General features: G+C 39.1%; 1 protein-coding gene across 1 annotated transcript; it reads right to left on the minus strand.

Moving 5' to 3' along the window:
• Window positions 1–7,754: 7,754 nt before the first annotated feature.
• On the minus strand, window positions 7,755–10,379 carry LOC122092367. The gene is made up of 4 exons (XM_042662679.1): window positions 10,062–10,379; window positions 9,137–9,344; window positions 8,397–8,983; window positions 7,755–8,159 (listed from the first exon to the last, which is right to left on the minus strand). The coding sequence occupies exons 1-4, from the start codon at window positions 10,377–10,379 to the stop codon at window positions 7,755–7,757; spliced, it is 1,518 nt and encodes a 505-aa protein (XP_042518613.1).
• Between the last annotated feature and the right edge of the window lie 3,070 nt (window positions 10,380–13,449).

Raw genomic sequence — 13,449 nt, forward strand, 5'->3', positions numbered from 1 at the left:
CTCGTGCTTCTCTATAATTGTTAAGTTAAAAGATTTGCACATCACCAGTTGAATTTGAAATTGCATGCAGACGAAAGAGGATTCGGCTCATCTCCAATTAATTGAACATATACATATTTTTCAATATCGATACTTGTCATGATGGGTGATTTTCCTTCTCAACTTTATTTATTGTGCATATATCTTTTGATTATTTTATTTTGAGTTGATTAGTTCTCTTTCCAATTACTAATGGTGGAGGCAAGGTTGTTCTGTGTCATGTAACTTTCTTTATCCATATTTTAATTAATACCCAAAGCAATTGGATATTAGTTAAAATAAAGAAACGTTTTTGTGAATACTTTTTGGAATTCCATGGCTTAAATATTCGATAGGATATCTTTAAAATACAAAAGGGCCTACATTTTCCTATAATGATATCTCTGCTTGTCATTACTAGACTGTCTTTATGGCATGTAAGGAGAACATCAGCCATTTGAGCTGCTCAATTAATCTCTTGCTCCCTCTCTTCCCATGAACACATGGCAAATTTATTACCTAATCAGAAGAATTGTAATAAGAAATCAGATCAATATGATAACTGAACAAAATGGGTAGGAATCAAAAGTTTGGAAAAATTCAGCAAAATCCTTCACTTAAAAAGGGGCTTTGGTTGAATCCATCTATAAAGTTGAACTCTATGATATGCTGTATCTATGCACACCGTTCATAGATTTGTGATGGTCTGAACTTCACCCAAAAAAGAATATGAATGGTAGAAGTTTTAAAAACTTTTGGCAGTATTGGGTTGATCCAGAACCTCCAGTCAGAGAACCTGTGCGCTAGAGAGGATCCAAATCTTACAAATACCAATACTGATTGGCCGAAAAGTGGTTTAATTCATTCTAAGGTTATTTTCTTGCCAGATCGTTGGGTTTTCAGATCTGTTGGTGGATCAATTCTAGGGTTTTCTATTATTTGTTTCAGTCATTTCTGATCAATTTGGATTGATCTCCATTCTGGGTTGAACCTACTGTTACCAATTGAGATGACCCAACTAGAAAGTCAATTTTGGTTCAATTTTGCAAGTTATGCACCTGTACCAATTAAAACCCAGGTTAGGTGGGCTCGATCCATATCGAAATTTGATTGTATCGATATAGGCCAACATTGATATACTGATACCTGAAGGATACTACACCGACATTACGACATGGACTGAAGGAAACAATACAGATGGATACAACTGATACAAAATCCGATATGATGAGCTAAAACGATCACCGGCTCAGTAGACCATTCATCCCTTTGTTAAGCGGAGAATCTTTAGTAGGACTGTAGAAATAAAGGGCGGTGGCATTACATTGTGGCCACCACTTGATCTACTTCAACTCATGGGAGTAAGGTTTTAAGATTCGGGAACAATCATAGATCGGTCAAAGTTGATATTGTTCTAAAATCAATCTATATGGCAACCATCTCCTCTTGGTTACTTACTATGGTGTTGAGAGCACCTTGTAGGGACCCCTTGAGCTCCCCCATCTGGCCATCAAGCTCCTCCCTGAGCTCCACATGGCCTTTGAGCTCCTCCCCACTTTACTCCGCAACATTGAGGCACCACTTTGCCTCGGCCAATACTTGCTCCCCTCGAGCTAAGCGAGGCCCCATAGCAAAGCAAAAGTTGATGGACTTGCCTTCGCTCCTTCTTTGCTTACTTGTGTAGATGTTGGTCTCTATTCCACAGTTTTAACTCGCCTGTCTCCTATCCCACAAGCTTGGCTCCCTTGCAACCGAAACTCTGATACCACAACTGTCACGGCCTTAGACCTTTCTAAGAGACCGTGTCAGCTCTTAGCACTCTCACTAGCACTAAGTCAGCCTAACCACCCTCCTTAAGGGACTTGGGAAGAGAAGAAGTGAACACAATAGTGAGTTTGAGAAGAATGAACTTAGGCTTCCCATTGATGTGCACTTTTGCACACATCAACCCCTTTTGAGAGTTAAGGGCCTTGACCTCTATCTTGGCTCTGGTGGCACCACGCTGCATTGGGGATCCCATGCAAGGTGGCTCTTCCTCTTGGCCCTCTTCCTCCAATAGGGCACTGAGAGTTTTCCTCCTGGGGTAATCCCTAAACCAATGTAGCTCATCACATAGGAATCACTTGTCTCTAGGCTTGAATTGATTCCTCTCATCACGCTTGTGCCTTAGTGCCTCTCCTTTAGACATGTCATGAGAGGTAGTAGCTTCCCTCGCCGTTGTCCTCCTACTCTTCCCATACTTCTTCTCCAATATGAACTTCCACATTATCCAGCCCCTTTGCATACTTTATTATTATTTTTTTTCAATCAAATTTTATTATGATTTTATCCTTAAACCATACATATGTATCAGGGTTAAAAAGATCTGTATTGATGATCGGTCATCAAAATCGATACTAACCAATTAGATCCGAATTTAATTTTTTCACTGCATTCTATTTTCGGTAGTAATAACATTTTACCTCATCCCCTTGGGATAAAATTTTAGTAATTAGGACCCTTAGATGAAGCGTGTCGATTCCAATATTCAAGGCTGAAACGTTAATTCATACTTATTTCCTGTTTTATCCTTTATTAGGTAAAATAGTAATTAAACCCCATCTCCCAATATTCTTCCTAATATTCCTCTCGTCTTCTTAATTTGTTCACTATTAGGTCTGGCCTTTCTCGAAAATCCAAATTTGGAAAGACAATTAATTTTCGAGTCAGCATGGTGAGCCAACTCTCGAAAAAGAAAAACAATTGGATAGATAGATTATGGATAGAGGTTGAGTTGAGCACTTTGTAATCACCACGTGTGAAATTCTCTCTCTCTCTCTCTCTCTCCATGTATATATAGTTAATTAATGCTGATCCCTCCGCCGCGTCCCCTTGCGAGGAAGAATATGTTGAGACATGTTTTAAAATTAGAAACTAAATCCGTAGAATACATGAATCTAACAAGTTGAAAAAACTCAATACAGAAGTTGAGATCTTACTTAAATATAGAAGTTTTATTAATTTGAAAGGTTATGCCGAAGTGGATCTGAAGTCCTCACAGATACCCAGCAATACTGTCAAAATGGAAACCAAAACGGTATTAGTAGCAGTAGCTAATTGGCATGGCGTGGCTTTCCTTAATTAATTTCTTGTTTTCGAGCTTTATGATGACTTAAGCTCCAAGACAACCTCGATCCTATCCTCTATATAAAGGTGGCTTTGTCTAATACTTCCCGTTCATAAACCTGAAGAACTGATCGATCTTCTTTAATTAACCAGCACCAATATTCAATTTCTTCTTATTCTTCTAATCTTTTCTTCAATTCTGTTCTTCCGTCTCCTTCTCGTCTTCTTTTTGCTTCTCTCTCTCTCTTTCTATCTACAAGGCCATAGTAGTCAGTCATGGATATGTATATCACAGAAGAGTATATTATTAGCCGGAGAAGAGAGGAAAAGGCCGCAACCGATGCACGGAGAAGATCAGAGATGATATCACCACTTTCTGGGACGACTTCAGAGAAAGAGAAAGCCAAATCCCTATCATCATCATCATCTTCCTCCTCATTTAAGATTGAGCAGTTTTTGGTCTCGGCAAGTGGTTTGAGGAGCGAGGATATCGTTCTTTGCTGTATCACTCCATGAAAAGTGAGAAAAGTAAAAACAAAGATTAACCCATTCCACAGTTTCACTTTAATCTGACATATATAGTTATTTAAAATTTTCTCTAATATTGTGTCTTGCTTATTTCAATTTCAATTGCAGTCTGAACTCTGAAGCCGCCATGTACAGATATCAAATCACAAGACATAAATCTCAGTTACAACCCTTCTGCCTCAATGCATATGGAACGTTCTTGATGATTAGATCATCAATGCACCTAGCTGCTTAAGATTCTCCCACCTAGCGTTCTTCGTGCTGGGATCATCAATTCACCTACCTTGATCTTTTTTTGAGTGGTAGAAGGTGTAGGCGTAGTTCTTCTCAAACGCAATGAAAATCTTTATCCCAGTATTAGTTGATGATCTGTATGTATTCAGTTTGAACAAGGAGTTCTAGTTCTTCTTCGTTTTTTGGTGTGATAGATGGTGTAGTTCTTCTTAGAGATGTAATGAAAATAGTTATTCCTCTCTCTCTCTCTCTCTAGATCTCTCCCAATCTGTGCGAGTCGTCCTCCATTGTTTCAACAAAATTACATGTGAAAAGCCAAGATCATCTTATCCCAAAAAAAAAAACCAAAAAAAAAAAAAAAAAATTCTACATATAAAGAAAAGACTGGGTATGGTAAATAGTATACCCAAAATCTATGACAGGGTAAAAAAATTTCTAATGACGGGTTTTGATTTTGGTTTGTTACGTATTAGAGTTATCAGTTTCTAATTGGGAACCAACCTATTTTTGAACCAATAAAGAATATGATGCTGGTGGAATCAAACCAGTTGTGACTTAAGAAAGAATAACATTTTAATTTAATTTAAATAGTGCAAATCCAATATAAAATACAAGAGAAAGTATAAAGAATGCTAGGACTATCTAGGTTTTAATCCATATATATATATATATATACTAGGTTTATAATCGATTTGATAGTATATTGGTTCTAATCAAGTTTAATTAGTTCAAAACCAAATCACACCGTTTTATAAATGGCTTCACTTTTTAAAACAGTAAATGGATCGACTGGTAAACGATTTATCGGTTGCTTAAACTGTTTGGTTCGATTTCGATAAGCAATTTTTTATTTTCTTTTTAAATAGAAAATCAGAAAATCCTGCATACTAGTTATCATCTAGATGGGTTTTGATGCATTCTTGCAAAATCAAAATAAACCAGTCACTAATTCAGGGTTACCCATGGTGCTTTTTTTTTTTCCTTCTCTTGGGTGGGGTGTTGTGGACAGGTAAGCCCCAAGGATTGTGAAAAACTAACCAAAATGGTGATTGGATAAGGGGGAAAAAAAAATTACAACCGGCCTCTTTTTAGGTTCAAGTCATAATCAAATGGGTCAAGAACTAGTCCGGTTTAAAAAAATAAAATTAATTGTCATTGCCTTATTAGGGCACATGTTCTGCCCAAAAGACCAGAGCTAGCATGAAGCCCTCCCAGAAATATCCGGGCTTAAGCTGTGGATTTTCAGAAAAACACACACTAATTACATGCTTAGGTGAAAATTACATGTTAGTCTAAAAATGGGACGATTGCAATATTTTTTTCAGTTGGGAGTATGATGATATTGTCAGAATCTCCAGGGGAGGTCACTATAATTTTCTCTATCTTTTTTGAGCATCGGATCTATAATGAAAGTTTTCTATGGAAAAAAAAAATTATAATGGAAGTTTTGATTGCCCTTTTTTATTGTTGATGTTGCCGTAACCAATTGGGTTAGGGTTTCACCAAAAAAAAAAAACAGTTTGGTTAGGGTTGAAAATCTTGTAAATTATGATCTTTAGGCTGGCTAGGTCATACAAACGAGTCCAGATCCTCTACCCATGTAAGCGAGATTGTATTTCGTTGGTAACTACCCATGTGGAGAGGATCCCATATGAGTAGAGAATCTAAACCCTATATCTACCCCTTTTCACCTTAAATGGCAAGAAGTGGAATAGATGTTGACACCTAAAAGATGAACATGATGATCCATTCTTCCTCCGCTTCATATTTTTATTTATTTTATTTATTTTTTATTATTTTTTACAACGGGTAAGTAGGACTTTTTTTTTTGGTGCAAGAGTAGGACTATCAATGACTAATCTTCCCCTAGCAGTATTCCTATTCTCAATCATTATACGCAGGCTTTGTTTTGTGAGGGAGCACGTATAATCTCCAAATTCAAATGCTCGTCTGTCCGCTCTAAGGAAAATTACTTTATTACTCAAAAGCTTGATCAACACAAATTTATTATTTTGAATTAATTCAACAAGTATATTTGATTAAAATCTATATCAGATCAAAGCAAAGGAAGTATTTCCTCTTTTCTCCATTTTTTAATCTTATCTTTAAGGTTCTTTTTGTTTTACGGAAAAAAATGGAAAAGATAAAAATGAGTGGAAAACTCGTAATTGTTTCCAACAAACTACAAATATGAGTATTTGGATTAGTGGAATGGAAAACTTGCCAGATAAGTTCATTAAATGTAATTATTGTTGTCTATAATTTGACATTATTTATGAAAATTTTGATATTGTGTCTATCTCTTTCCTCCTCATATATCCTCTATTTTTCATTCAATTTCATCCCATTTCCACTCTCTCTTTCTCACGCCAAATTCAATCTCACGAAAAATTATATATTCCACTATTTTTTTTCCCTTCCTTTTTCTTGTCAACCCAACCCACAATATGTGGGAACCATCTTTCACAATTTAGAAATCTGTTTTTGGGACCCATGCTCAAACAAACGGGGCCTAACAAGTTCGAAATCCATATTTAATTGTATATTCCGGATCACCCTCATTCTGAAAATGTGTTTTGTATACTTGGGTCGGAACGTACCCTATCCCTAAATAACATCCGATGATGTTAATTGGTTTGATTCAAGTATGAAGGGCAGAAACCAAGATCGAACCATTTATTTAATAGTTCCAATATCTCAAATTGAAATCAATTAATAAACAGTTTTTGTTAAACGTTTTAACGGGTTTTGATTTTAATTTGTTTCGTATTAGAGTTATCAATTTGGCTGTGTTTGGTAATATTTCAGAAAAACGTTTTTGAAGTTTTTTCGTTCTAGAAGAACGAAAAAACGGAATAAAGCTTTTGATGCATTTATGGTGTTTTAAGTTTTTTCTTTTTCTCTTAAAAAAAAGTGAAAAAAAAATTAAAAAAAGATAGAAACGACAATTGACGGAACAACAAAAGGCAGTTCTGTCTTTTCAGTTTCATTCCAGAAAAAAAAAAAAGTGTTTTGACATAGAAACTGAAATTTCTGTTTTTGACACGAAACGTCATTTCTTGAACAGAAACGTTACCAAACGCAGCCTTTGATTTATAATTCTAAACCTAATTGGGAACCAACCTATTTTTGAACCAATAAAGAACATGATGCTTGCGGAATCAAACCAGTAGTGACTTAAGAAAGAATAAAAGTTTAAATTACTTTAAATAGTGCAAATTCAATATAAAATACCAGAGAACGTATAAAGAATGCTAGGACTAACTACGTTTTTAATCGATTCGATAGTATATTGGTTCTTTTTTTTTTTTTTTTTTTTTTTTTTTTTTTGTAACAGGGTAATTTTATTAAGAAGGAAAAAACATCCAAATAGGAGAGGAAAAAAGAAAAATACGGCTGAAGCCACTAGGCCAACTTGCTGTCTTCACCTTCGGCAAAGCCATCAGCAGAGAAAGCAAGCGAGCGTCCTAGCATAATCTAAATCTGTGCATATTCGCACCATCATTCTCAAGCTCTGCTACAATGCGATTAGGAAATACCATCGAAATCTCAGACAGTCCAGCTTTAGAGGCCTTTTTAGCTAGAAAATCTGCAATGGGGTTAGCTTCTTGAAAGCAGTGAGTTATTTTCCAAGAAATGGATTCCAAATAATGAAGAAAAGAAATCCATTTTTGGAAAGCAAACCAGGGGATCTGCCTTCGTTGAATCACAGACACCACAGACGCCGAGTCTGATTCTATCCACACACGTGTCGCATTATGAGCCTGCGCCATTGAAATCCCTTCCAATACCGCTTCAAACTCAGCCTCATATATCTTCTTAATACCCAAGAAAATGCTAAAAGAGTCACAAACCTGGCCTTCACTGTTTCACAGCACACCACCTGCTCCAACTTTACCAGGGTTACTCAAGGAATTGCCATCCACATTGATCTTTATCCAGCTAGGGGCCGGTCTACACCAGTGCACCTCAAGAGGTGGAGAAGAATCTGAGGGACTAATCGATAAACCCAGTTTCCTGCAGCATATAACATCCGAAATTGCCTTAACCTCTTTACATGAACCGCCATGATAGAGAATCAGCTCCTGTCTGATGGATTCAAAAATAAATTTAGCCTGTCTTGCCTTAGTCTCATGCCTTCTTTGATTTCTCTCCCACCATAGATGATAAGTAATTATCAGAACTCCCATCTTCCATGGCTTTTTAACGTTGAGGCCAGTAGCTCTTCTCTTCCACCATAGTAGGAAGCTAGCAATTGACACCTGGTCTTTCCACTGAATCCCAAAACAATTAAAAAAAATTTCCCATATAGAAATAGAGAAGGGGCACTGAAGAAAAATATGATCGATATTTTCTTTGGCCATCTCACAGAGATGACAACAAGAGTCCAAGTAGACACCTTTGCTTTTAATGATCTTGTCTTTAGGAAGCTTACAGTGAACCAGCCGCCATCCAAAAGTAGAATATCTAGGGGGTAAGTCCTTTTGCCAAATTAACGAGGCCCAGGGCACCTTAGGCGACTCCTTTCTGATGACCTCCCAAGCTGACGCCGTGGAGAAATTCCCCATAGGCGTTAAAGACCAAACGCTTACATCTTCCGTCTGCACACAGGGAATTTTAACCTTTTTTATCTGATTAAAAATCTGCTTAAGCAAAGGAGCATTTACCTCTGGAAGATGCCATTGTCCCTCTCTAATAAAATCTCCCACTGTAGTAGAAGTGATTAGAGAACTGGAATTATCTAAGTTGATCTCCTCCATTATAGATCTCTGTCCCCACCATTTATCCTTCCAAAAATTAGCAAGATGACCATTACCAATAATCCATCTTTCCTTGCCATCCACAAAACTCCACATTTTTTTTCCTAAGGCAATTAAGGAGGGGCGACAGCCTCTAAGAGTTCTTCCATCTTTCTTGACAAACCTAGCTCTGAGAAGAGAAGCAGCAGCAGATTTCTCCTTTCTCATTTTCCAGACAAGTTTGCAAAGCATGGCCTTGTTAGAATCTCTAAGCCTCCTTATTCCCAGACCCCCTTCCACCTTTAGCTTGCACAAGGTGTCCCACTTGACAGTGATCGACCTCACCGTGTCAATCTCCCCTGTCCATATAAAATTCCTCATCCATCTCTCCATCAGAGAAATGAGGGATGTAGGCCACCAGTAAACTGAGAAACTATGGGTAGGCATTCCAGAGATAACCATTTTTACCAATTCCACCCTCCCCGCCATTGACAAGAGTTTGCCTTTCCAACCTGCCAGTCTACTCTTAACCTTGTCCATGATCGGAAACAAGGCCTCCTTCTTTATTCTTCCCTTGAAAATTTCCACTCCAAGATATTTTGTAGAAAAATTACACACCAAGATGCCCAGAATGTCAGAGATGCACTGCTTCCTGGCAAGAGGGATTTTCCCCAGGAAGAGTTTGCTTTTTTCTAAGCTCATACATTGGCCTGAAAATTCCTGATATTTAAGCAAAAATTCTTTTAAATTTCTGACATACCTCATAGTGGCATTGGTGAAGATAAATATGTCATCTGCGAAGAGGATATGACTAAGGGGTAGGGACGCCTCTTGGACCCTAAAGCGGCTTCAATTTATTCATGTGAATCAAGGACTTAAGCCCTCTAGACAAAACTTCTTCCGCAATAATAAAGAGTAAAGGAGAGATAGGGTCCCCTTGTCTTAAGCCTCTCTCGACATCAAAGTACCCCTGCGGGCCCCCATTGACCATAATTGATATCTTAGTCGATATCAATATCTGATGCAGCCACGTAACCCATTTCTCAAATAAGCCAAACTTACAAAGTACCGAAAACAGGAAATGCCACGAAATAGTGTCATAAGCTTTTTTAATGTCAATTTTAAGGCCAAGACCACCCCCTCTTGTAGAAGCAAACATCATATTAGCAAGCTCTGATGCCAGACTGATGTTCGAGTGAATTAACTTCCCTTTTTGAAAAGCCCCCTGCTCTTCTGAAATCAGACGAGGAAGGAACTTTTCAAGTCTCATAGCCATCACTTTTGATATGACCTTGCAAAAAAAATTCCCTATGCATAAGGGGCGGATTTGTCTAGAGAGGAAGCACCTTCCACTTTAGGTATCAACACCAAGAAATTGTTGTTTATCCCTCTAGGCATATGACTAGAGCTAAAGAAATGGTGAGTTACAGAACATACCTCCCTTTCAACAATATTCCAGCATCTCCTAAAAAAAACTCCTGTAAAGCCATCTAGTCCTGGAGAGTTGTCCGGGTCGAGCTCCCATATTGCCTTCTTTATCTCTTCATCATCCGGGATAGAATCCAAGAAAAAAATGTCGTTTTGTTGAAGAACCGTGGGAATGGAGTCAAGAAGGTCCACATGATCTATAGTTGGGATGGCTTTGTGGAAATCCTCATAAAATTGCACAATGTAGTCTCCCAGCTGGTCGCGACCTTCCACAATGGTCCCATCTTGTTTCTTGAGGCATCTAATGATATTTCTAATTCTTCTCATTTTTGTAGACAAATGGAAGAATCTAGAATTCTTGTCCCCCTACTTCATCCATCTGATTTTAGCTTTTTCCGCCCATAGCTTTTCATGCAAATCCAAGGCTTTAATCAATGAAGTTTTTGCATCAGCTTCCCTAGCAAAAGAGTGGTCATCTAACCTGTTGGCTTCAATGTCTAGCTGCACCTGCTTTAAGTTTTTTTTTTTTGCATCTTCAAGAGCTCTATCAATGTTTGGAAAGGAGGTCTTAGCCCAATTTTTCAAAACTTCTTTTAATTTTTTCAACTTGAGCATGAGGACAAAGATAGGGTCCCTTGAAATCCATTCACTCCAGGATGAGTTAACCACATTCTCAAAATCTGTATGATCTATCCAAAATTTGTGAAACCGAAAAGGGGTATTAGTCGGTCTCTGAGACATGGCTGAAGTGACCATAATAGAGGCGTGATCCGAGGCAATTCTATCAAGGACCGTTTGAGCACAATCCTGAAATCGAGATATCCATTTGTCATTACAAAAGCTTCTATCCAACATTGCGCGAACGTTACCTCTGCGGCGGTTGTTGGACCAAGTAAACTTCATTCCAGAAGAAGGCACTTGAGCCATTGCACAAGCATCAACCATGGCTCCAAATTCAGCTGCCGATCCCATACTAAAGTTACCCGGCCCTCTCTTCTCATGAGATTGCAAGGTTGCATTAAAGCCACCCATTATTGCCCATGGAGTAGGGGACTGAGGAGAATCAGCAATCAAATTCATCCACAAAGATCTTCTTTCAGCTTGAAAGCTACTCGCATGAACGAAAGAGATCTTAGCAGTAATTGAGTCCCACGTAATAGTAACCGAAATATGCTGCTCTGACTCAGCAATAATTGTAGGAATATTTAAATTCCTCTTCCAAACTATCCATAAGTTTGGGACCTTTCCGACTCGATTATTATGAATAAAATTACAACAGAATCCCAATCTATTAAAGAATAAATTAGGGAAATTAGTTACCTAGATCATTGGCTCCGTAATGCAAAGAATATCCGGATCCTTCTCTTTCACAAGGACACGTAAGGAGTTCTTACCAGAAGCCTTCTTCATAGCTCTGATATTCCAGAAGAGCAGCTTCATAATGTCACTTTTTGATATGGGTCTGATGAGCCAACTTAGCTGTCTGCTCCTTTTCCATAATAGTTTTTCCCTTCCTAGTTGCCGCCTCCTCTGTGTGGTTTAACGCATTATCAATAGCAGCAACCTCTGGATGGTGAACAATAGCACGACCTCCCACCAGCTGGGTGGGAGGAAGGCCCTTTACGATATGCTCTGACACCACCCCTTCCTCACCTCTATCGCCTCTGCTACCTCTAGTTGTTCCACGACCAGCATGACCTCCATGTTAGTTAATTTTCCATCGAGGCCTTAAGTTCCAAGCTGTAAGAGATTCCTCCAAGTGGGTTTTAGCCCTTGGAGTAGCATCGTCCTCTCCCTGCTCGCTTCCTTCCAAATATTCTATAGATTCCCCTTCGGATACCGTATTGATGTGGTCCGACCCATATTCACCCTCGCCCAATGGATTATCCACCATAGTTGGCTCCATATCCACCCTGCACTGATTAGTGTTTGAATTCAGCCCTCCCAAATCCTTTGAAAGAATATTCCCATAATTGGAAATATTCTCTTGGTCTAAATCAACCACAAGATCTCCCTCCACAAGGCAATTCATATCCCCATTCACAGTTTCCATAACCGTAGGAGAGAGATATTCTCCTACCAATCTGGGACTCCTCACACTACTGGGGCTGGCAGCTTTTGCAGTCGACCCTTCTCTCCCAACTCAGGCGAGGCTACCATGCACATGGTCATCTCCGACAAAGCTACCATTATTCTGGGCAACAAACCTTCTTTCGTCCCTCTTATCTCGACATTGGTTGGTCAAATGGCCCAGTTTCTTACATAAGGTGCATCTTGAGAGATCGTCCTCATACATCACCCACTGTTTGAACCAGAAAATGATGTCTGTACCAGGTTTCCTTCATTCCACTTGGATCCCCTCCACCCTGGATCCGACCAACTCGACCTCGACGAGGACTCTGGCATAGTTGCCCATGGTGCCATTCAATGTTCTGCGATCCAAGGCTACAGGCCTCCCTACAGCTTTGGCCATTTTCAGAAGGATTTTTTCATGCCAGTACTCCATCGGGAGCTCAGGGAAACGAACCCAGACTAGTTTAGTTTGGGTGTGATTATCATGGATACTAAATTCTGGCCTCCACCTCTGAAATCTAATCACCTGATTCCCAACTTTTATGGGTCCTCGCCTCCATACCGATGACATATCCCCCTCCCTCTCAAAGCGGAAGAGAATGAAACCCTTCCCTAGAGGAGCAAGGTTAACCTTCCCCTTCAAGTTCCATAACTTTGCCGAGTCACGACGGATATCATCCATGGAGATGAACCTGAAACTCACCCTTCCAATCAGGGAAAAAGAGAACATTTGAAGCTTCTCTTCATGGGCCTCTTCTGGTACCACCACCTTGGTCAGAGGCCCAGCACGGATAGGCTCTGGAAGTTCATCCACATCTGGCAGCACCTTCTTTGACACAACAGCATAGGATCGATGACCTTCAGCCTCTCCTCCAGGTCGTTGTCCCCCAATTGCTACACCCTCCAGAGGCCTAAACTCCTAAGGCACTCTTTCTCTAGGTTCCGCAACCCTATCGGTCTTCTCTACTGGCGCATAGCCATGGTTGGGAGCAAGGCTCTAGAAATCAATGATCAGCTGTTGCTTACTTCTATCCGGCGGCCGGCCTCCGGTAGGGTCAAAAATTCCGGCCCGGTTTCCAATCTCTCCTCTTCCTCTCTCATCGTCCTCAAATCAATCCGACGGAGAGTTCTATTCATTCTTCCAGTATATTGGTTCTAATCAAGTTTAATAAATTGAAAACCAAATCACACCGTTTTATAAATGGCTTCACTTTTTAAAACAGTAAATCGACTAGTAAACGATTTATCGGTTGCTTAAACTATTTGGTTCGATTTCGATAAGTATTTTATTTTATTTTTTTTAATTAGAAAATCCTACATAATA

This window comes from Macadamia integrifolia, chromosome 10 (assembly GCF_013358625.1).
Source record: "Macadamia integrifolia cultivar HAES 741 chromosome 10, SCU_Mint_v3, whole genome shotgun sequence".
NCBI classification, from domain to species: Eukaryota; Viridiplantae; Streptophyta; class Magnoliopsida; order Proteales; family Proteaceae; genus Macadamia; species Macadamia integrifolia.